Below are 25,463 nucleotides of genomic sequence, written 5' to 3'. Positions count from 1 at the left end.
TAGCTTTACTGGATAAATGGTCAAAGCAATGGAAACTGCAGTTTAATGTTTCCAAATGTAAAATAATACACTTGGGGAAAATAAATCCTCAATCCGAGTATTGTACTGGCAGTTCTGTGTTAGCAAAAACTTCAGAAGAGAAGGATTTAGGGGTAGTGATTTCTGACAGACGTGGTTGGTAAATCCACAGTAACTGAATTTAAACATACCTGGGATAAACATATCTTTATCCTAAGATAAAATAAAGGAAATAGTATAAGGGCAGACTAGATGGACCATGAGGTCTTTTTCTGCCATCAATCTTCTATGTTTCTATGTTTCTATGATATTGCTATCAGTCTAGCTTTGTATATAGATGCTGGAGATTGTAGCCCTGGACGACATTAACTTCCTCAGTTGATGGGGGGCTTTTTGCCAACAATGGAGATTGAGAGAACAAAAAAAAGAGGAAAAGAATGAAGAGAAACATTGAAAACTACAAAGACTATCGCTAGTGGATGACTGTAGAGAAAAGCTGGAGAGTAAAGTTGATGTGACTATATAGACCAGTTGTCATTTCCTAGTCAAAAACAGAGAAGCAAAATCAACAGATAGCTTCCTTAGAGTAAGAGAAATTCTAGAGAAATGATACCTTCACCCAAGGTAGGAATGAGGAAGACCGCTAGCTATGGACAGAGGGTAAGGCACCAATCTTTGGGGAGGAACTGGAAGAGATGCAAATGAGCTTTGACTGAAGAGACCCAAGGAAAGGGGAAGAGTAGTGCCAAGCATACACATTAATAAATCCTGAACATTCTTTTCTTTAACCCATTCTTGATAAGCCTAGAAAGATGAGGAGGGAGATAATGTGAAGGGAGAGGAAGTTAAGCACTGTTGAAGAGAGTTAGAAGGAAGTAGTCTCTATGTGGGAGATTTCTTCTTAAGAAGAAACCTGACACTGGGTAGCAGCCAAGATCGTGTTGTAAATGCCTATTTTATTTATTTTTTTAAAGAAATATTTGTATTCAGTTTTTTATAAGCAATAAGAAAACAAAAAAGACAAAAGCAAAACACACAAATGCCTTTACATTTTACATTTCTGTATAATTGTGTAAATTACTATGCATATATATATATACATATACATATATATATATATATATATATATCCATCTATCACATTATTAATTTACATTGATATTAATATTTACAATTATTAATAATTACTTATTTTTTTTAATTTCTAGCCAATTATAAAATTTTCCCCACACAGTAAAAAATTCTCTAACTTGATGATTCTGTAATCTATAATACCTATAGGGGAAAATATTTACTGACCCCTCACATCCTGGACACAAATTGTTTCAACTCCTACCCTCAAAACGTCACTACAGAGCACTGCACACCAAGACAACTAGACACAAGAACAGTTTTTTCCTGAACGCCATCACTCTGCTAAACAAATAATTCCCTCAACACTGTCAGACTTTCTACTAAATCTGCACTTCTATTCTACTAGTTTTTCTCATCATTCCTATCACCCATTTCCTCCCATGTTGTTGCTTATATCCTAAGATTTTTATTAATATTGCTTCTTTGTTGCTTATTTGACCCCTATGACAATCATTAAGTGTTGTACCACATGATTCTTGACAAAAGTATATTTTATTTTATGCACCAAGACAAATTCCTTGTGTGTCCAATCACACTTGGCCAATAAAAATTCTATTCTATTCTATTCTATTCTAAATACTTACACTGTATATGGTAAAGAAGAGGAAGCATAAAAGCCTCCACTGTTACATCTCCATCCTAAAATACCCAATCCCACTGTGACACTAAAAAGATCCAACTTCTGATCACTACATTGTTGGCTAAAAGTGGGGTTCCTAAACGTATCAGTATGTGGGTTGGGTTAGGATTACTAGTTCATTGGTATCATCCTGTACATCTTACTCAAGGAAAGTAGGCAGAGGACCATAGGTTTCATGCCTCTGTATTCATACAGCATCTTTATTTTGGTTACCCATAAAGATAATCCATTGTGGGGATTAGCATAGTACATTAACTCATAAACTAATAAATGGATCTGCAACTCATGTTAAGACACTGAAAACCTAAACAAAGTTAATACTTTTTGGTATTTCAATAACCCAATTCAGCATGAATGCAGCCAATGGCTCAGTATTCATTAGGGCCGTGATAGTGAACCTATGGAATATGTGCCACAGATGGCACACGGAGTCATATCTGAGGACATATGAGGTGTTGCCCTATGTCAGCTCCAGTGTGCATTCTGGCCAGCTGAGTTTTGACCTTGGGGAAGGCTGTTTTTGCCCTGCCTGGGTTTCAGGAGGCTTCCCAGAAGCTTCCAGAGTGCAAAAAATGGCCCAATGGGCAAACCGGAAGTTCAGAACAAATGGATATTCTGCTTGCTTGTTGGGCTGTTTTTCACATCCAGAGGCTTCAAGGAAGCCTGAAGATGAAAAACGGCCCAACTGGGGGTTGGGGCATTTGTGGGAATGCACACATGTGCAATGTGGCATGTGTGTGGGTGGTGGTGGTTGTGTGATGGCATGTGCACATGCTAGAGTGCATGCACACTCCCATTTTTGGCATCTAAGAAGAAAAAGATTCATCATCACTGCCTTAGGGCATGCAAATTATCATAATGTACAATGGGACCTCTACCTACAAACACCTCTACTTATGAACTTTTCTAGATAAGAACTGGATGTTCAAGATTTTTTTGCCTCTTCTCAAGAACCATTTTCCACTTACAAACCCGAGTCTTCAAAACTGTAACCGGAAAAGGCAGGGAGAAGCTTCTTTGGGGCCTCTCTAGGAATCTCCTGGGAGGAAACAGGGCTGGAAATGGTGGGGAGAAGCCTCCGTGGGACCTCTCTAGGAACCTCCTTGGAGGAAACAGGGCCTCCACCCTCCCTGTGATCTCCCCAATCGCACACATTATTTGTTTTTACATTGATTCCTATGGGAAAAATTGCTTTTTCTTACAAACCTTTCTACTTAAGGACCTGGTCATGGAACGAATTAAGTTCATAAGTAGAGGTACCACTGTATATGCAGTGATGGGCTACCAAAATTTTTACTACCACACTGTGGGCGTGGCTTGTGCATTTTGCAGTGCAAATTGGGTGCTCTGGGGTGGAGCTCCAAATTTTGCTACTAGAACTGCGTTCCTGACCATTCCCGTAGGAGTCCATCACTGTGTATATTTCATCCTTGGAGGCCATCTTTTTCTTTGATTCTTCGGGGCTGCCACATTTAGTGCTGTGGGAAACTGGGAGGGGAAATTGCATGGAGTTGTAGGGATATCTACCCTAAATAACATTCCTTTCTCAGAGAGTCAAGGAGATTCAGCTGGCATCTGGAGTGGCGTGATTGGGAGGCATCTCACGTTGGCATGGTGCAGTGATTGGACCATGTGATGGACATGTGGGTGTGGGGGAAGGGACTTGGCTTTCTTTTGGGTGGGGAAAACCTGGAAGCTTTCAGATTCCAGTTTTCCCAGATGTGCCCATATGACATCTCTAATAAAATGGAACTTTGAGCAACCTCTAGGCTTGGAGACCACTTTCGCTGGGGGTGTTACTTGGAACGTGGAGAGTATACTTACCGATGATCTTTAAAAACAAAAAAACAAAAAAAAACCCTTACCGTTCCTTTGACTTTGGTCAAGAAGTCACTCATGTTGGATGATTTGGCAGCATTGAAGCCTCCTCCAATTTTAACTGACACATTGGACGTGGACTCACTTGGTTTCAGTTTAATAGACAAGTTCACATCAAAAGACTGTGATTTTGTTTGGTATATTTTTTTTACGGTTGATGCTTGGTCACTGTAGAATTCACTTGTAAAGTGTTTGTCTCCCCTTGTCTTTAAAGGCAGAGAAAATACAATTAAATGGCTGACTAACAAAGAGCTAGTGATAAATAACATAATCTGGGATGGCATCCTTTGGTACACCGAGATATGCTTAATTCAGACAACACATTAAGCCCTAAGTTAGCAGAACAGATTTTGAATTAGCACCACCAGCAAATTCATCCAGCGTGTAGAATGTTTCTCTCTGTTTGAATCCCTCCTCTTAATTTCCTTCTTAGTGTAAGTGTCTTTCTTAGTATTTGGCCACCTTCAGATGTCTGGACTTCAACTCCCAGAATTTTCCAGCCAGCAAGGGAGTTAAAATCCATTATTTTAAAAAAAGTTTGAGAAACACTGGTGTAAGTGATCAACTAATACCTTGTCTTCTGTGGGGGAAATGAAGGGTTCTTCTATAACAGACCATGGGGAGAAAAGGAAGTCAGGGATGGGTTCCAGTTAAATTTCACTACCAGTGTGCACCCATACATGCACATGTGTCCCACTGTGAAATTTCACTTCCACGCATGCTCAAGATGACCTTATAAGCCGAAAGACAGCTGAGGAGCTTCTCAGCTGTGCTTTGGATGAAGATTAAAGTTGGCATTAAAGCAATGGTGGACAAGAGGGCTTTTTTTTTAAAATGTGGAAACCCGTTAAAAAATTGCCAAACCGCACCAGTAAGAACCCACCACTGAAGAAAGTTATGTCCAGTGGTGGATCATTCAATGAAGTTTCAACAGAGATGACAGGAGCTGTTGGGATGGGCACATCTCCTTCCACACCAAATATCTTTGGGATAATCATTTTCAGACCATCCTATCCTGTCATCCTCATTTTGAAATTCGGGGTCCTTCAGATTGTTTTGTAAATCTGTGGCCAACAAAATCATTTAAGCATGTGAGGGGTGAAAATATATGGTGAATTGGTGTAACCTATACATATTCATAAAGAGAGATTAAGGCCAATATGAAGCTATTTCTTCTACAGACTTCTGATTGAAAAATAACAAATACAATTTGGAAGAGAAGTGGTGATCCCCCATGTCAGCAGGTGAATGTCTGAAGAGGGATAAAATTCCATGTTTTGTTATTGTTGTTAAAGAACTAAACTACTTATAGTTATATATAAATTAAAGCACCTATATACAGAATAACTCCAGCATAAAAAGTGGATTTTAATCACTCTAGTTTTAGCAGCATTTAACAAAATAATTATAACTCATGCCTTTCAGTCATAGAGAGGTTACAGCTGATGGGAATTTCTGAATGTTGCAATCCCGATGCCTATGGCCAACACTGTGATGGGAAATCTGAATTAGTAAACGTAGATAGGGAAACCTTATTATTATCTGAATTTTCCCACCCAAACCTAGACATCACTGCATTTTGGTTCTTCCAGGTTTGTTTTGCTGCAACAAAAGCACCTGATTGATTTTGGATAACCTCAAAAGGTTAAGTAGGACTATTTGGATGGGACCAGGGATGAAATGCTACTGGTTCAGCCTAGTCCAGGTGTACTAATAGTGGTGGCCGCTGGTGGTTCGGAGAACCAGTAGCGATGGCAGCATGAGGCTCTGCCCCCACACCTGGATGTTTCCATTTTCTTGTTTTTAACCCTCTGTGTATGGGCATAGTAGAGGGAAAAAGCACATGCTTCTAAACCAGTAGGGAAGGGAAGTAGATTCCACTGCTGGATGTACATTAGTACATTAGAAATTGGTACATTAGAAATTACTATAAACTACACAAGGGAATTTAAAAAAAATCCTAAGGCAATGGCAAAACATTTATGTAAAATTGCCAAGTAAATTAAATGGACCCACACTTGACATTTTGGAAGTTTTGTCTTTTGATGCAAACCAAAACTCCTCTTTACACAAAGTAGCTTACGTCATAATTGAGGACAGCCACATTCCATGGCTTGCGGTAATAAGTGGCTGTGTTCCCATCACGGACTCTGTCACATAAGCCATTGTAGAACTCATTTTGAAATGGAGATTGACCTGGTGCCATTCCCAGCAAATTCACACTGGAAGGAAGGAAGGGAGGGAGGGAGGGAGGGATGGAGAGAGGAAGGAAGGAAAAAAGGAAGGAAGGAAGGAAGGGAGGGAGGGAGGAAGGAAAAAAGAAAGGAAGGAAGGGAAGGAGGGAGAGAGGAAGGAAGGAAGGAAGGAAAGAAAGAAAGAAAGAAAGAAAGAAAGGAAGGAAGAAAGAAAGAAGGGATATTAATCATCAACCCTCTCATTGTACTGTACTATTAAATTCATATTTATTTTATTTGTTTTGTCCAATACACAATAATACACAATGAAGGTTATAGAGAATATATACAAGTAGAATGTATCAAAGAGAGTATACTATCAGAAATATCACAACAAAGACAAATCAGTAATATATATATAAATAACAAAGACATACTTTTTTGTCCTAGCCTTTTGCCCCAAGTTCATTTTTATTGAATCTTGTGTTGATTCATTGGTTGCAAAAAAAAAAACCCTGATGAACTGGTTTATAATCCATACATGATATTGTGGTCTTAAGTAATCCATGTAGCATGCATGCCTCAAATGGGACTAGAACCCACTCCTGGTTTCTAGCTTGGTAACTTAACCACTAAGTTCACACAAAGAGTATTAATGTTACGTTGTCTTAAATATTAACATACATTGCCTGGTAGACTTTAGTAATTATTTAACTCACTTTTGAGCCTCTCTGACTGCTTAATATTTCTACGTAGCTTACAATAGAATAGAGAAGAAGACTTACAAAAGAATCAGTGAAGACCAGTAAAAAGCCAAAGTTATGAAGATTATACAACAACCCTTTTCCATAGCCTGGCAAATTTTTAATGATTTTCACAGTGGGAACGGTGGGACCCGTTCTAAAGTATATATGTGTGAAGAGGATGGGGAGGGGGTGAAGGATCGTTCCAGAGGTAAATATCACAATAAGGAAACTATAGTTCCTGAAATCTATAAGATCACATTATTTCAAGGATCACAGTCCAAATTATCATTTGGGTTTACAGGTTTATCCATTAATGGGCTACATTGCATTAATCTTGTTGTGGTTAGCTCTGGCCCAGCTCCTGCCCCTTGGGGCTCCTGCCCCAAGGACTGTGGATGTGTGTTTTGCCCCCGGTGGAATCTGCTGATGAAGGCTCCTCTGACCAAGAAGACATGAGTGACAGGGAGGAGGAGAGTGTGGCAGACAGCTCAGATGGAGATCAATTATCTAGCACCTCCTTGGATTCAGAACAAGAGTTAATGATACAGCCATGCATGTGGAGAGCGATGCATAGGCAACAACAACTGAGAGATTATTATCAAAGAAAATGAGGCCACCTGTGGTTGGGTGGGGCTGTGGTCATTAGTGAGGCTGCTATAACTAGCAGCCTGTGGGTTTGGCCATTGTGGAGGATTATCTGATCCTTGTGTTTCGTGACTGCTTTGCTGACTTTGACCTTTTGTGTGCTGATTTCCCCCCACTTTGAAACTAAACCAGACCAAGTGTGTTTCACTTTGTGAAAGAAGGAGGACTGTGAATTACCTCACAGCTGCAAGCTAAGTATCACAGAACTGATAAGGGACTTGTACAAATTACCAGTTTGTTTGGAGACAAGTGCTCTTTGCTATACCAAAAGAGGGCTTGGTTTAAGTGAATTTTCATTATAAAGAACATTGTTTTGAATTTTCAAACGTGTGTGTGTCTGAAATTTGTACCTGTGAATTTTTGGGAGAAGTTTACCAGAGAGCCTGACAGAACAAATCTGAAGCCTATTTCGGAAGCAGATCAAGATAATTTGGAACAGGTTTTTATTTAGCTAGAAAAGAAGTGGATGAATCCAATCCATTTCTGTTAAGATCTAGACCTGGATTGATTTGTTCCAAACTGGCATGCTAGCAGCAGTACAAAACAGAAGTAAAACTGGCTTTGCACGCATTCATAAGGTGCTGAGGTCAGCAGATAGAACATTCTAATCACGGATGGGCAGGTCTGATCTTCTCAATGTAGAAGCAGCGAAAAATAATGAAGAAGTTACAGATTCATGATGTGGGATCAGAAAGCAAAATGGTAATTCATTAACTGCAAGGGATTGATAAAAGGTCTGTGACACAACACACCAGCTGATTGTTATGATATGTTCAAAAACAATTTTTAATGTTCACATCATAGAAATGTCTTATGATGCTTAGCAGAAAGTACATGACAGGCCAGAGCAAAAGAAAGGTAATCAAATAACTTTTAAAGTGTGTGTGTGTGTGTGTGTATGAAAGAGAGAGTGAATAAAAGTCAGATTGGAATGTGATCCTAGTAGAACTAACTATTTGTTTGTTTGTTTGTTTGTTTGTTTGCTTGTTTCTTTCTTTCTTTCTTTCTTTCTTTATTTATTTCTTTAGTTAGTTAGTTAGTTAGTTAGTTAGTTAGTTAGTTAGTTAGTTAGTTAGTTAGTTAGTTAGTCCAGTACATAATGAAGGTTAATGAGATTAACCATGCGGTAATATATATCAAAGAGAGGAAAGAAAGAAAGAAAGAGAGAGAGAGAGAGAGAAAGAAAGAAAGAAAGAAAAAGGGAGAGAGAGAAAGAAAGGAAGGAAGGAAGGAAAGAAGGAAGGAAGGAAGGATAGGAGTGAAGATATAAGAATAAAGTACAATACATCAATGGAGGATAGAGGAGGAGATATAGAGATATATGAGTGGAAGAAAATAAATATGAGATATAGGACATATAATTGGACAGGGGACGGGAGGCACCCTAGTGCACTTATGCACTGACCTCTTAGAAACTGACCTCTTAGAAACATGGAGAGGTCAATCGTGGCTAGCCTAAGGGGAAAATGTTTTGGGGTTCAGAAAGGGGAAAGGGGTTCAGAACTAGGAAAGGAGTTCAGAACTTTTACAATCTTGAAAACCATTTTGAGGATTCCAGTCTTAATAATAATAATTTAATAATTTGTTAGATTTGTATGCCGCCCCTCTCCGAAGACTAATGGGGGTTCACTGGGGTTCAGGATGACCTCTAGCTAAGATTCTGTGCAATTCAGAGAACCCACAAATCCTACTCCTGGCTGGCAACACCCAACCCACCCAGCCATTGAGGGGCCGCACTTACCACTGTTTACCGGGCGCCTCTAAGCGAGTGGCAGACATGGGCGGGCAGGCGGCGGTCGCGATCGCGTGTAAGGGATTGAGCGTGCATGGCTGGCATGAGATTTGCTTCCTGCGCATGCACAGGAAGTGGACTCTCCCATGAGGATGTATGCGACTGCAAGATTTCGGTGATTTTGGCCGGCTTTTTTGCTATTGCACATGTGCAGAAGCAAAAAATCAGTGAAAATCATCAAAATCTCTTGGTCGCGTGTGTCCTTGTGAGATATTTTGCTTCCTGAACATGTGCACGAAGCAAATCTTGTGCTGTGTGCGTGCACCCAACTGCTGGTCAGCTGTAGCTGTACACACAGTTCCATTTCTGTTACTGGGATGGCATTTCCCCACCCTGGGAGCTGCCCACCCCTGCACCCATCCCATCCCAGCAGACCCCACGCGGCTCACTTTGGACACCGGTAAGTGCAGGGCATGTGTGGAGACTTGGAAAGGGGCGGCATACAAATCTAATATATTATTATTATTATTATTATTATTATTATTATTATTATTATTATTTTGCATTGGCAGTTCGGTGTTAGCAAAAACTTCAGAAGAGAAAGATTTAGGGGTAGTGATTTCTGACAGTCTCAAAATGGGTGAGCAGTGTGGTCGGGTGGTAGGAAAAGCAAGTAGGATGCTTGGCTGCATAGCTAGAGGTATAACAAGCAGGAAGAGGGAGATTGTGATCCCCTTATATAGAGCGCTGGTGAGACCACATTTGGAATACTGTGTTCAGTTCTGGAGACCTCACCTACAAAAAGTTATTGACAAAATTGAACGGGTCCAAAGACGCGCTACAAGAATGGTGGAAAGTCTTAAGCATAAAACGTATCAGGAAAGACTTAATGAACTCAATCTGTATAGCCTGGAGGACAGAAGAAAAAGGGGGGACATGATCGAAACATTTAAATATGTCAAAGGGTTAAATAAGGTCCAGGAGGGAAGTGTTTTTAATAGGAAAGTGAACACAAGAACAAGGGGACACAATCTGAAGTTAGTTGGGGGAAAGATCAAAGGCAACATGAGAAAATATTCTTTTACTGAAAGAGTAGTAGATCCTTGGAACAAGCTTCCAGCAGACGTGGTTGGTAAATCCACAGTAACTGAATTTAAACATGCCTGGGATAAACATATATTCATTGTAAGATAAAATACAGGAAATAGTATACGGGCAGACTAGATGGACCATGAGGTCTTTTTCTGCCGTCAGTCTTCTATGTTTCTATGTTTCTATTATTAAAATGGGCCTACCAGAGGGCCTCCGGAGCCTGGGGAGGCTGTTTTCACCTTCCCAAGGGCTTGAGGAAAGCCTCCAGAGCCTGGGGAGAGAAAAAAAGGCCCCTATCCACTGTGGTGTAAGAGACTGACTAGGCCACGTCCACCATGGCGACGCCAGTAATGGGCAGCCAAAATTTTTACTGCTACACTGAGGGTGTGGCTTATTTTGTGGGTGTGGCTTGATGGTCATGTGACTGTGTAGGAGTGGCTTGCCGGCCATGTGACCAGGTGGGAGTGGCTTGAAAGATCATCATCGTTCAAGTGAACCGTGTCACTCTCACCAGTGTCGCTCTCTGGGGTGACAATTTGGTTTATGTTTCCCACGCTCTCCTTCCTGGGTCGCCCCCTACCTCAGGCTGAGTAGCTAGGCGAATGGGTGTTGATCAGCTGTTGAGGAAAGAGGGGGGAGGAAATGGACCCCCCGCAACACCTGTTGGTGCTGGTCTCCCTGCCGCTTTCCGAGGAGGAGAATGGGAGGGGGGATGGTCAGCTAAAGTTGGGCACACAGCTTCATTTCCGCCGGTGGAACTGCATTCCACCCCGTCCTGCCTGCTACCCACCCCTGGGCCACGCCCAGCCGGAAACTGGGCAGAGAATCCCTTGCTAAATTTTTTGAAGTCCACTCCTGCTTATGAGATAGCACAAGATGCAATTTGTATTCTTCCTGGGAACGTTTTCTAAAACTTACCCTTGTCCAGCTGTTCTTCCAAGTTCTGATACATCGATGTCACGATCCCCACAGGGTGCGCGTTTTAGTTCATCACAATCATCTTCATCAGAGTAGTCACCACAGTCATCTTCTGTGTTACATACCAGCCTATCCTTTAGACAAAATCCTTAACGTGGAACAAAGAATGAAATATTTATAATTATGTATTTATAGTTATAGGTAATTGGATACTTAGAATATTTTCACAAATCAACACTAGTTTCCCCGGTTGTGCATTGGACTTAAACTCCCCAAATTGGCAGCCCAAATAAAACAAGATGCCATTTATGTCAGAATAACTGATTGAGTGTTAATTTGCCTTGGGGGGGGGGATACTATGGTACTTTTGAATGATATGATGCATTTCAGTGCAATTGTAGCTACACCTGTATGTAATGTAAAACATATGGAATGGAATAGAATAGAATAGAATAGAATAGAATTGAATTGAATTGAATTGAATTGAATTTTATTGGCCAAGTGTGATTGGACACACATATGCATATGCTCTCAGTGTACATAAAAGAAAAGTAACATTCATCAAGAATCATAAGGCACAACACTTAATGATAGTCCAGGTACAAATAAGCAATCCAATCATATTAGGAACCAGTCAATATAAATCATAAGGATACAAGCAACAAAGTTACAGTCATACATAACTTTGTAATATGTAAGAGGAGATGGGTGATGGGATCAATGAGAAGATTAATAGTGCAGACTTAGAAATAGTTTGACAGTGTTGAGGGAATTATTTGTTTAGCAGAGTGATGGCGTTTGAGAAAAAAACTGTTTTTGTGCCTAGTTGTTCTGGTATGCAGTGCTCTATAGTGTCGTTTTGGGGGCAGGAGTTGAAGCAGTTTGTGTCCAGGATGCAGGGGGGACTGCTGCCCAGATGGGGGGAAACGCAGTGGGGTAGCAAAAATGGGGCTCCACCCCAGAGCACCCAATTTGCATTGAAAGAAGTTGAAAGAAAATGTAGGGCATCCTGCATAAGCCACGCCCACAGTGTAATAGTCAAAATTTTGTTAGCCCTTCACTGCCAGGATGTGAAGGGGTCTGTAAATATTTTCCCCATCATCTTTTTGACTCGTACAGTATACAGGTCCTCCATGGAAGGCAGGTTGGTAGCAACTGTTTTTTCTGCAGTTCTAATTATTCTCTGAAGTCTGTGACTGTCTTGTTGGGTTGCAGAACCAAACCAGACAGTTATAGAAGTGCATATTTTAAAAAAGTTTTATTTGGTGAAAGCAACAATCATAATGCAGTGAAAACAATATATATGGGTGTCTAAAGTCTACTGAAAATGAGCAAGATCTTCTTCAGCTGTTTAAACAGGAAACATCATAATACAGTGATACCTCATCTTACAAACCCCTCGTCATACAAACTTTTTGAGATACAAATCCGGGGTTTAAAATTTTTTTGCCTCTTCTTCCAAACTATTTTCACCTTACAAACCCAAGCCGCCGCCACCGGGATGCCCCGCCTCTGGACTTCTGTTGCCAGCGAAGCACCTGTTTTTGTGTTGCTGGGATTCCCTGAGGCTCCCCTCCATGGGAAACCCCACCTCCGGACTTCCGTGTTTTTGCAATGCTGCAGGGGTTTCGAGGACTTCTGTGTTTTTGCGATGCTGCAATTTCGCTGAGGCTCCCCTCGCTGGAAACCCCACCTCTGGACTTCCGTTGCCAGCGAAGCACCCATTTTTGTGCTCCTGGGATTCCCCTGCAGCATCACAAAAACACGGAAGTCTGGAGGTGGGGTTTCCCATGGAGGGAAGCCTCAGGGGAATCCCAGCAGCGCAAAAATGGGCACTTCGGTTGGCTAAAGGGGTGAGTTTTGGGCTTGCACGCATCAATCGCTTTTCCATTGATTCCTATGGGAAACATTGTTTCATCTTACAAACCTTTCACTTTACAAACCTCATCCTGGAACCAATTAAGTTTGTAAGACAAGGTATCACTGTACTTTGATACTTAACACTTTTCAGAACATTACAGTGTAGTTCCCCCATCAAAACATGGCTTATAAAAATGTACGCATAAAGAAAACATTATTACAAAAATAACATTAGCAAACAGAATATTCAATGTTATACTGTACAATGGAAGCTGAGGGAAAAAACAGAGAATGGGAGTAAGCAGTTTTTTTGCAGCTGAAAAGTAAGCAAGAACACACATCTGTAATTTTCTCCATCTGGAAGGGGACTCTGGAGGTTTTCCTTGCAAAGAAGCCTACTGTCCTGGAGTTTTAAACCATCATGATACATGTTAGTGCAGGGTACATGGTTGTTAGGGATTGCCATTGTAAACTGCATATTGTACACTTGTACCAAACTTGTACTTGAAGAGTTAATATTCAAGGCTGTTTCGTCACTTCCTCATTGAAGCTATAAAAGCTCATTATTCTGCTCAGTCACTCCCTTTTTTCACTTTGCCTGAGAAGGGGGAGTTGTGTTTAAGCTTTGTGCATATCTTCTTGTATTAGCTTCGTGCTTATTATCTATATTGTATTTTGCTTTGTTCTTATCTTGTAATTGCTCAGTGCTTATTATCCTGTATTTGCTTCGTGCTTATTCTGGATTGTTTATATTTTGTTTATATGTAAATAATACTTATTTAACCACATCCACGCTCTGTTAAAATTCTCTGCTCGGTGATGTTGAAGGTTTCATAGCCTAGCTATACCGAGACAAGCCAACAATACGGCTCTGAATCGTCATCTTTTCATCAGACCACTATCGTCAGTGATGGCAGAAATGAGAAATGATATCTAAAGAAATGATGTCAGAGGCGCCATACCTACCATTTACACATTCAAACTCTCGATTCCCACAGTGACCTCTCTCATCTGGGCACAGAACTTCAGACACACAGGACTGTCTATCACTCAGAGCCGCAATGCATGGCTTTCCTCCAAACTGTCCAAACTTCACAATACTCCTTGAGCGGTACTTTGTGAGAGAGATTAAAAACAACATTAAAACAGGCTCAGAATCAGCCAGCTGTGGAGAGGGTGAACAGCTGGGGAGGGTAATGAGGCTGGTCTAGAAAACCCTCGACCTGCCTTTTAATCAGTAATGGGCTTCTACAGGTACTGTCAGGTGTGCAGAACCGGTAGAAAAATTTTGAATTTCTTTTCTTTTTTTCCCTTCTGACTCTGGGTATATTTTTCCTATAGTACCCTGTTTCCCCGATAGTAAGACATCCCCGATTGTAAGATGTATCGGGGGTTTCAGGGGGGTCGGCTAATATAAGCCGTACCCCGAAAGTAAGACATATGTCTTACTTTCGGGGAAACACGGGGGTATTGCCGGGGGGGGAGCCCGATGCCGTCGCTTCCAAGCTCCCCGCGCGCCCCTTGCCTTCGCCTCGCCGCGGCGCCACCGCCTCTTCCCCGGCTTGGCAAAGCGAAGGACGGCGCTGGTCTGAAGCGAGCCAAGCGGGTGGCGGCTTGCAGCGAAGGCGCTTGTCCCAGCAACCGAGTCCTGCCGAGGCTCGGCTGCAAGCGGCCAGTGAGGCCGACCGGCTCCGAGGCAAGCGGCCGGAGCTGCGCCCTTCTTCGCCCGCCTCCTTTCCGGCAGGCAGGTGGGGCTGCCCAACTGCACAGAGCGGCTCCTCCCCTCCAGACACACGCTTCCCCGACACGCGTCTGCGGCTCCACGCGTGCACCGAGGGAAATCCTTTGTGCCTTGCTGCCAAGCTCTCCCACCTGCTCGGCGGCCGCAAGCCTCTCCCTGCCACTGCGCTGCCGAGGGAACCGCCGCCAGGGCTTCTGCCACGCTGCCGAGCAGATCAGCTGCTGGGCGGCCGAAGAAACCTTCCCTGGGTCTTCCCCGCCGCCCACGCAAAGGGGAAACCCCGATCTTCAGCTCCTCGCTGCTGCGTCGCCGAGAGGATCACCGCCAGGGCTGCTGCCGCGCTGCCGAGTGGATCAGAGGCTGGGCGGCCGAAGAATCTTCCCTGGGTCTTCCCCGCTGCCCAGGCAAAGGGGAAACCCCAATCTTCGCCTCCTCGCTGCTGCGCCGCTGAAAGGACCCTTTCAATTTTTTTCCAATGTAAGACATACCCCGAAAGTAAGATGTAGTGGGGCTTTTGGGGGTAAAAAGAAAGTAAGACACTGTCTTACTTTCGGGGAAACACGGTAGTAAATGAGGTTGAATGTGCGAATTTTAGAAGAGTTGTGTGTGTTTGTGTGTGTACATACACATACAGTTTATACAGTAGATAATGTATATTTTTGTGTGCCTGTATGTAATATGTATGTACACATATGGCATATAGACATAGAATTAAATAGTATATTTTGGATGTTCAGTAATAGCAAATAGTTAGGGAAATTGTATCTTTTTGAGGCGAGGAGAGACCAGGCACCCTAACCCAAACCCTTGATGTGAGTGATGTCAAGTTGACCATCTTTAAGCCAGTCACATGGCCTTTAAGCAGTGAAGGGGTACCAAAATATTTACTACCCCGCTGTGGGCGTGGCTTATGCATTTTCTTTCAACACCTTTCAGTCCTAATTGGGTGTTCTGGGGTGGAGCTCCATTTTCGCTACCCCACTGCATTCCACCCCCCCATCCGGACAGTAGCCCGCCCCTGCCTTTAAGACACTCCCAGTCACATGATCATCAAGCCACTCCCACCTGGTCACATGGCCGGCAAGCCATACCCACAAAATAAGCCACGCCCACAATGTGGTAGTAAAATTTTTTGCAGCCCTTCACTGCTTTTAATTCATGTTTAACATTGAATTTTAATTCTCTTTGCTGCTTTATCAATGTTAGGTTTGATATATTTTTATGTTTTAATATTTTACTTGTGCAGCATCCAAAATCCCTCTATGAGGGAGATGTGCTATTTCAAAAGATGATAAAGAAATAAACTAAATATACAAGGTGAAAGAAATGGAAACACATTTCATTACTCCAAAATAGAAAGGATGTGAAAGTCAGTGTTCATGGCTATTAGGAGGACAGGCTATTACTCCATCACTGGATGATCATCAACAACTATGTTTCTCAACCCTAGCAAGATGTGTGGATTTCCGATTCTGAAGGTTGAAGTCCATACATATTAAAGTTGCTGCTGTTGGCAAAGCCAGTGTACAGCTATTGAAAATATCGCTGATGTATATATGGAATTAATTTGTTAATAGAAAAAAGCATGTATTTATTTATTTATTTATTTATTTATTTATTTATTTGTTTGTTTGTTTATTTATTTATTTATTTATTTATTTATTTATTTATTTATTTATTTATTTATTTATTTATTTATTTATTTATTTATTTATTTATTTATTTATTTATTTATTTATTTATTTATTTATTTATTTATTTATTTATTTATTTATTTATTTATTTATTTATTTATTGGATTTGTATGCCGCCCCTCTCCGAAGACTTATATATTTTACAGTCTGGTATATAATTAATATAATATAAATATAGTGACTTTAATGCTAATATAACGCTGATATCTGTATAGTACTACTATTAATTTAATTTTCTTTGGTTTTCTTCTGTATTTATTATTGTGTTTTCTTTTTTAAAAGTGGGAAATTAATAAAAACATTTAAATTGAAAATGTCCCAAAGATGCTTTTTCAAGAGGCAAATGGACTTTGTGGTTTTTCTTTGAAGTCATTTCGCTTCTCGTTCAAGAAGCTTCTTCAAGTCTTCAAGAGCTGAAGAAGAGCTGAAGAAGCTTCTTGGATGAGAAGTGAAACGTCGTCAAAGAAAAACCAGAAAGTCCGTTTGCCTCTTGAAAAAGCACCCACCTGGATGACTGGGAATCTCCATAGCTACCGAAAAGGTACACATTTACACTGTAAAAGGATTGAAACAAGTGATGTCTTGCCATTAGTGTTGGGTGAACCCAACGAAGTTCAGGTTCGGGTTCGGCACCCAAACTTTTAAAAAATGTTCGGGTTCGGTGGACGAACCCGAACCCGAACTTTGCCGAACTTTCAAGTTCGGCGCTTGGGAGAGCGCCGGGAAGTGCTGCCGCCTAGCTGTCATCTTCCAGAACAGCTGGGGCACTTCCTGGCATTCTCCCGAACCAGAATCCGAACTTTTGCTGAACATCCGAGTTCGGCATTCGGGAGACCGCCGAGAAGCACCCCGGCTGTTTCTGAAGGTGACAGTTGGGCGGCGGCACTTCCCAGAACAGCCGGGGAACTGTCAGCTGGTCGGGAGGCGCAAAAGGAGGTGGGGAATCCCACAAGGGGATTCCAGGGGTGGAGCTTTGCCGTCATGGAGACGTCCTTCCTGGAGTCCCCGTTTCGGCCAGCCAGGAAGGATGTCTCAGTGACATCAAAGCTCTGCCCCTGGAATCCCCTCGTGGGATTCCCTACCTCCTTTTGCGCCTCCTGACCGGCCAACAGCTCCCCGGCTCTTTCGGAAGGTGACAGCCAGGCAGGGGCGCTTCCCGGCCTGGCTGGGTTTGGGTTCTCCAGTACCGGAACCCAAACTCACGCCGAACGTCCGAGTTCGGCATTTGGGAGAGCGCCGGGAAGTGCCACCGCCCAGCTGTCACCTTCAGAAACAGCCAGGCGCTTCTCGGCGGTCTCCCGAATGCCAAACCTGGACGTTCGGCAAAAGTTTGGGTTCGGGTTTGGGTTCAGGAAAATGCTGGGAAGCTACAGCTGGGTGGCGGTGCTTCTTGGCGCTCTCCCAAACCCGAACGTTTGCTGAACATTTGCAAAAATTCGGGTTCGGGATCGGTATACCGAACCTCGCAAAGTTTGGTATAAATCCGAACTTTGTGAGTTTGGTTCATGCAACACTACTTGCCATCCATTCAAATGTAATAGTATAATCAGTAGCAGGTTGTTACTGATACAATAAAGGACGGCACACCAGTAGTGATTGCTGGACGCACAACTTCAGTTATTTTGCATGCACATGCATGTGTCCCAGCATGTTTTTTGCTTCTGCATATGCACAAGAAGCAAAAACCTGTGAGGGGATGCATGTGCAAGAGAAACCTCGAGATTCGACTACTGTAATGCTCTCTACATGGGGCTACCTTTGAAAAATGTTCAGAAACTTCAAATCGTGCAGAATGCAGCTGCGAGAGCAATCATGGGCTTCCCTAGGTATGCCCATGTTACACCAACACTCCACAGTCTGCATTGGTTACCGATCAATTTCTGGTCACAGTTCAAAGCGTTGGTTATGACCTATAAAGCCCTTCATGGCATCGGACCAGAATATCTCCAGGACCGCCTTCTGCCGCACGAATCCCAGTGACCGGTTAGGTCCCACAGAGTTGGCCTTCTCCAGGTCCCGTCGACTAAACTATGTCATTTGGTGGGTCCCCGTGGGAGAGCCTTCTCTGTGGCAGCCCCGACCCTCTGAAACCAGCTCTCCCTTGAGATTAGAACTGCCCCCACCCTCCTTGCCTTTCGTAAACTCTTTAAAACCCACCTTTGCCGTCAGGCATGGGGGAACTGTGACATCTCCCCCGGGCCTATACAATTCATGTATGGTATGTTTGTGTGTATGTCTGCTTTAATAACGGGTTTCTTAAAATGTTTTTTAAATTATTAGATTTGTCTTGAATTGTTTTATTGTTGTTGCGAGCTGCCCCGAGTCTACGGAGAAGGGCGGCATACAAAGTTAATAAATAAATAAATAAATAAATGAATGAATTGAATTGAATTGAATTGAAATGAATGAATGAATGTATGAATGAATGAATGACTGAATTGAATTGAATTGAAATGAAATGAAATGAATGAATGCATGTATGTATGTATGAATGAATAAATAAATAAATAATTGAATTGAATTGAAATGAAATGAAATGAAATGAATGAATGCATGCATGCATGTATGAATGAATAAATAAATAAATAATTGAATTGAATTGAAATGAAATGAAATGAAATGAAATGAAATTAATGAATGTCTGTATGAATGAATGAATGAATTGAATTGAATTGAATTGAAATGAAATGAATGAATGTATGTATGAATGAATGAATGAATGAATTGAATTGAATTGAATTGAAATGAAATGAATGAATGTCTGTAGGAATAAATGAATGAATAAATAAATAAATAAATAATTGAATTGAATTGAATTGAATTGAACTGAAATGAAATGAAATGAAATGAATGAATGTATGTATGTATGTATGTATGAATGAATGAATAAATAAATAAATGAATTGAATTGAATTGAAAGGAAATGAATGAATGAATGAATAAATAAATAAATAAATAAATAAATTTCAGCAATATTTTTGCTTTTGTGCATGCACAGAAGCAAAAACATCCTGGGATGCATGTGTGGGCATGCAAGATGACTGCAGTTGTGCCGGCAGCGCATGCGCAGGAGGAGAGAAATCTCTCTCAAGCATGCATCCTCTCACAAGACTTTACTCCCTGCACTTGTGCAGAAGTAAAAACATGCTGGGACGTGCACCTGGGCATGTAAGGTAACTGCCCTTGTGCCTGCAGCGCATGTACAGAAGCAAAACGTCACTGAAATATCTCTCAGAAGATTTTGCTTCCTGTGCATGCGCAAGATAACTGAAGCTGCGCACGCAGCTCACCAGTAGTGGCAGTAATAAGACCCACTCCCCTGACTATAATTATTGGACAACCAGTGATTCCAAACAAGAACACTTTTTGTCTTCTACTATTTGAAACTAATATCCACCAAGGCGCCCATACTTGATAAATAAATCTTCTTCATAAAGCCCTTTTAATGCAAGAAAAATGATGGAAAAAAACCACTTACTTTTTCTTCTGCGCATGGACTGCATGGCCCCCATTCAGACCATGGAGACAACGAGCAGTCAATGGGCGCTGGAGCATTATGTTGTCGGGTCACCCTTAGAATAAAATAGTATAACATATACAAAATCAAACCAGATAGCTCAATAATCCGCAAACCAGATAAACATGGCCAAATACACAAAGTGAACAACAGAATGGTTGACGTTTCCCCCCCACTTTTTTACGCAATTCAAGCTTCTTTACGCAATTCAAGCTTACAGAAAAGGACAAATATGTAACTAAGTAAGAATAAACCATTGTAAATACACTTAGCAGATATACGGTAAATCATATATAGAAGGGAAATGGTAAATTGGTTAAACGTATGCTTATGAAATGTAACCCATGTTTAGTATGTTTTGTCAATTGAATATTATTTGTTAGTTTTATTGTCTTATTTTAAATGTTTAATAAATACTAAATAATAATAATAATAATAATAATAATAATAATAATAATAATAATAATATTAAAATTAACCAAAATGTTTCTGATTTAACACTGTTTATTATTTACAATGTTTGTATCTACATATTGAAAGAAAAGAATATGACTTTGTTTGCCTGGTCATTTAGTTGCTGTTGTGGTTAGCTCTGGCCCAGCTCCTGCCCCAAGGAATGTGCAGGTGGATGTGGGGGAAACATCCACATGCCACAGGACTGTTTTGCTCCCGATAGAATCTGCCGACAAAGTCTCCTCTGACGAAGGAAGCATGAATGATAGGGAAGAGGGAAGTTTGGCAGACAGCCCAGGAGGAGATCAATCATCCTTATCATCCCTGGATTCTGAACAAGAACTTATGATGGACCCACACATGCGTAGAGTGATGCATAGGAGAGAACAACTGAAGGATTATTACAGGAGATAAGTGAGGCCACCTGTGGTTGGGTGGAACTGCTGTAATTAGTGCTACTGATAAAAAGAGCAGTGTGCTGGTTTAGCCTCATGGAAGTTTATCTGATTCATAGTTTCGTCAAGGTCGTGGTTTGCTGTTACCCTGTTCAAGACTGTGTGTGGAATTTCTGGGCTTTGGAATTGGACTCAATTTCCCAGTTACTGGGTGAGAAATTGGATTGCATTTAACCTTTGCCTTGTGTGTACCAGAAAATCCCTTTGACATTTAAAAATGTATTTTTTCTGCTTTTCTGTTGATAAAGACCTTTTGTTTTCCTTCTATTGTGTGGTGTGTGTCTGTTTGAACTAATTACCCTGTAATTACGGGTGGTTGGGACACGCCGGCAGAACAGTTGCATGCCACTGTGGTCTCTTGGTACATACCCTTGCATGATAATACTTTATTTCAAGATTCCACAGAAACTGCATTTTGAAATATTGAAAACTCCATAGAAAAAAAGAGGGTTGGACAGGACACTATTAAAAAATGATGAAAAATTAATCGGTAAAATATATAAATTTTTGATTCGTTATGAGACAGAAGTGGAAATTGTAAAAGAGAATATGATAAGCTGGGGAATGAATTTTGGCTACACAATTGAACTAGAAAAATGGGAAAAATTATGGATTAACAATTGACAGATGACAAGATTGACCGCATTCAAGGAAAACCAATTAAAAATGTTCTACAGGTGGCACCTATTGCCAGAAAGACTAGCAAAAATGTTCCCAAAAACCTCTTCAATATGTTGGAAGTGTAAAAAAGAAAGAGGCACGTTCTACCACCAATGGTGGACATGCACACAGGCAAAAAAGTTTTGGAATAAAATAACAAATTGGTTAAAAGAAATAGCAAATGAAGAAATTGAAAAAAAAACCAGAATTATATTTATTGGGTATTTTTAATAAAAAAATAGAAAAAGAGGCAAGATACCTAGTTATAAATATACTAACAGCTGCCAGAATAGTATATGCCCAACAGTGGAAAACAGATAAAATACCGGAAGAAAACATAATAATTAAAAAAATACTAGACTGTGCAGAGATGGACAGGCTATCCAAAAGACTAGAGGGAAAAGAAGAATCAGATTACTATAAAACATGGGCAAAATTTTATGATTGGCTAAAAGAAATAAATAAATAAAAATTTATGCAAAGCAACACGTCAAATAAAAGAATTCAAAAATTAATATTATGTAAAAGAAGTGTAATTCTCTGATCAAATATCCCCCCAAAAAAGTGGGGAAACTTTCATTTCCCAAATTTTTTTCTTTTGTCTTGTATGTCAAAAAAAAGAAAAAAGAAAAAAGAAAGAGGGTTGGCTCCGGCAAATGATTTGCGGTTTCTAAGTGCAATTATTGTTTTAAAAAGAGAATTTAAACAAGAAAGGTATTACCTGATCTGATACAGAACAACAACAACAACAAAGCTTTTAAAATGCTTTGATGGAGTTGTACATTCATATTTTTAAAGCAGTCTCAGAAACTTTCTCTGTACTACTGATGTAGGCAAAACAAGTTTGGGCCCAAGATAAGAGGCACACCATGGAAAGAGGCAGTATTTAGCTCATTCTTCTTTCAGGCTGTTCCTATATTGGTTATTTATCCTTGAAATAAACCTTGAGGTTGAAGTTGGCCCTATCCATCAAAATTTTAAAATGTCAACACTTAACAGCAAAGGTCTACCAAATAATGAGCATCAGATATCCTGTCCAAGTTTGTACATTTGCTAAGTTTAAATCCCTTTCGCTCAAATTAGAGAGATGTAATGTCAAAGTCCTTCCTTCTTTCTTTCCTTCTTTCCTTCTTTCCTTCTTTCCTTCTTTCCTTCTTTCCTTCTTTCCTTCTTTCCTTCTTTCCTTCTTTCCTTCTTTCCTCCTTTCCTCCTTTCCTCCTTTCCTCCTTTCCTCCTTTCCTCCTTTCCTCCTTTCCTCCTTTCCTCCTTTCCTCCTTTCCTCCTTTCCTCCTTTCCTCCTTTCCTCCTTTCCTTCTTTCCTTCTTTCCTTCTTTCCTTCCTTCTTTCCTTCCTTCCTTCCTTCTTTCCTTCCTTCCTTCCTTCCTTCCTTCTTGCCTTCCTTCCTTCCTTCCTTCTTTCTTTCCTTCCTTCCTTCCTTCCTTTTTCTTTCCTTCCATTTTTTAAAATACAAATAAAAATTTTGGACAAATACAAATTACATTTGTGAGATACAATTTGGGAAAGCTGGAAAAGAACAAGCAAATTATATGAAGTAGTGTTGGAAAAATATTTGAATTTTGGTTTGAAATTCCAGTATTCACAAACTGGTTCAGAGGTACATAAATTTTCTGTTATTACTAAAATAATGCTTATTTAACAGCTTGATTATTTTATGCATGGAAATAATTTCTATTGTATTAAATAGGATCGACATATCGTTCAGATGAATCTGGAAAATGTCAAGAAGCCATTACCTTCTGTCTTCCAAAACTAAAAACAGTGTACCAGGACTTTGGAGATCATGTACAAATGCTACCAAATTTTATCTGTATCCTATACAATGAACTTACCTTACTTTGCTTCCCGAGGCTCCTAAAATGCAGAGAACTCCTATAAAAATCAAAGAAGTAGACATGGTGGTAGGTCTACAAAAAGAAGAAAATCAGACCCAGATTCAGGTCTTTTATTCTGTTCATTTCTGTTAAATATTAAAAGGACAATAAACAAAAAGTGATGGCAAATGAAGGTCAATGCTCATGCTGAGTATCGAGAAATCAAGTTGGCACGTCTTTTTGTAGAAATAGGGGTGAAGGGCAGATGGGAAACCGAAACTTTTGAACTCAAATTCAGTAAGCTGTGAGCAATGATGCCTCATTATTTCAACTGCAGAATAAAGTATGGTAGAAATGAGGTGGGTAAATGACATTTTTGTACCAGAAGCAGTATTGTTCAATATATAGGAACTGATGGAACCAATAAGAGTACACAGAGTTGGACTCCTCCAGGTCCTATTGACTAAACAATGTAGGTTGGCAGGACCACAGGGGAGAGCCTTCTCTGTGGCTGCCCCGGCTCTATGGAACCAACTACCCTCCAATGTCCGTACTGGTCCCACCCTGCTGGCCTTCTGCAAGGCCCCGAAGACTTGGTAGTCTGGGGCCCATGAATTGTACATCTTTCATATCCAAACTGTATGAATGGTGTGTATGCATATGATCACGACTGCTTTTTTATACAAATGGGTTTTATTACAGGGTTTTGTTTTATATTCAACTTCTTTTTATTGCTTGTATCTTTTTGTATTTATTGTATTATTTTGTAAGCTGCCATGAGTCCTTCGGGATTGGGGGGCGTAGAAGTCGAAGTTGAATAAATAAACCCCTCCTAGATGGTAGTGTGTAATGCTCAGAGCAGGGGTGGGATTCAAAAATTTTAGCGACCGGTTTTCTGCCTGACTGCTCTGGTGGGTGTGGCCTACTCAGCCTCCTGTACTACAGCACGAGGTCTGGGGCATTTTTGCCCTCCTCTTGCTCCAGAGGCTTTCCTTGAGCTTCCAGGAGGGTGAAAAAAACCTCCTGGGCTGCAGAGACAATAAGTGTACAGTAATATTTTTTAAATCTTTATTATTAGCTCAAGAAAATAAGATTTTAAAGCCCAATATAAAAAGCAAAATGATACCCAAATCTCTTACAAGTTGGCAGGAGCTCCCTAATAGAAGACTTATCCTTAGGGGAGTCAATTTCCATACTATCCAATGCTAGATCCTGTGCAGAAGCTGCCCACAAACAACTCCAAAGTTTTTTTATCAGAAACCTGTCATCATGACTTCATGACCCTGCTATGGTCATGAAGCAGCAAAACTGACCTTAATTGGGTAGAACATGGCTCTGGAATGGGAATTAGACATTTGAGATTTTCACAATCAAAAAAGTTTTATAGCTACATCAAGATTTCCACTTCACTTTTATGCTCCTTGAAACAATATTTTTTTAAAAAAGTAGGTTAGCCCAGAATATGCTCTAAACCTCTAGGTGTCAAACTCAGGGCCCGGAGGCTGGATCTGGCCCATGGGGCTGCCTTGGAAATAGCAAAGGACTGACCCACAGTGCCTCTGCCAGCGAAAGTAGAGCTCAACAAGGGCTGCCGGCAGCCCTCCCAAGTTCCATTTTCACTGGCAGAAGGTTGCAGGAGGCCATCCCAGCTGAAAACATAGTTTAGTATTTAGGCGCATTGCTTTCCATGCAGCTAATCCACGTGTTAAGCTCTTCTCGGCAATAAGCTGCTGCTTCCTGGTTTGAAGAAATTTGAAGACTTCATTTCAGCCACCACCTTCCTTAGAAATTGAAAGCACTAAATGTGAGCTAACTTACTCTTCAATTTTTTAACCAATAAAATCAGCCTATTATCAGAGAGAGGGACTCAGGGATGCAGGGGGAGAGCGAGAGGGAGAGGAAGAAAGAGAGAGAGAGAGAGAGAAACTATCTACTCAGAGAGCAGGTGAGAAGCAGTCATAACATTTATAATGGGCCATGACTCACAGGAGTGGGATTCAGCCAATTCAGGTGAACCAGATGCTAATTTTACATGGCCCTGCCCACCCTACTCCGCCCCTCCCAGAAGTCTTCACGCCAGGTAATGGATGCCAGGTAAGTGCACAGAGGGGCTGAGAAGGTGAAATATGGACCTCCCAGAAGTTTTAAACTGAGGATATTTGCAAATTTCATTTCATGTTGTCCTATCCTAGTCTACAAAGTGAAGCAATCTACTCCATTGACTAACTCTATATTTAATTGAATTTAAGGGAAACAATGTGATACAATAGTCAT

The 25,463-nt window shown here is 40.8% G+C and overlaps 1 protein-coding gene and 1 long non-coding RNA gene across 3 annotated transcripts in view; one reads left to right on the top strand and one right to left on the bottom strand.

The window, feature by feature from the left end:
* Positions 1-23,405, bottom strand: part of LOC139162726 (complement component C9-like) — a 35,003-nt gene extending 11,598 nt beyond the window's left edge. The window contains exons 1-6 of one of the 2 annotated variants that reach the window (XM_070743413.1): positions 23,208-23,405; positions 19,751-19,844; positions 13,804-13,951; positions 10,978-11,125; positions 5,754-5,892; positions 3,658-3,876 (exon numbers count right to left, since the gene is read on the bottom strand). In XM_070743413.1, the coding sequence (XP_070599514.1) occupies positions 3,658-3,876; positions 5,754-5,892; positions 10,978-11,125; positions 13,804-13,951; positions 19,751-19,844; positions 23,208-23,272 (813 nt within the window). In that variant the 5' untranslated portion in view covers positions 23,273-23,405. The remainder of the gene's footprint in view (positions 1-3,657; positions 3,877-5,753; positions 5,893-10,977; positions 11,126-13,803; positions 13,952-19,750; positions 19,845-23,207) is intronic. The other variant, XM_070743414.1, reaches the window with a different exon arrangement.
* A 1,647-nt stretch (positions 23,406-25,052) lies between these two features.
* Positions 25,053-25,463, top strand: part of LOC139162723 (uncharacterized) — an 11,053-nt gene continuing 10,642 nt past the window's right edge. Inside the window, exon 1 of the long non-coding RNA XR_011558369.1 lies at positions 25,053-25,134. This is a non-coding gene — a long non-coding RNA (uncharacterized lncRNA). The remainder of the gene's footprint in view (positions 25,135-25,463) is intronic.

This window comes from Erythrolamprus reginae, chromosome 2 (genome assembly GCF_031021105.1).
Source record: "Erythrolamprus reginae isolate rEryReg1 chromosome 2, rEryReg1.hap1, whole genome shotgun sequence".
Taxonomy (NCBI): domain Eukaryota; kingdom Metazoa; phylum Chordata; class Lepidosauria; order Squamata; family Dipsadidae; genus Erythrolamprus; species Erythrolamprus reginae.
The sequence above is the reverse complement of the archived record's forward strand: the minus strand, read 5'-3'. Positions and strand labels throughout refer to the sequence as shown.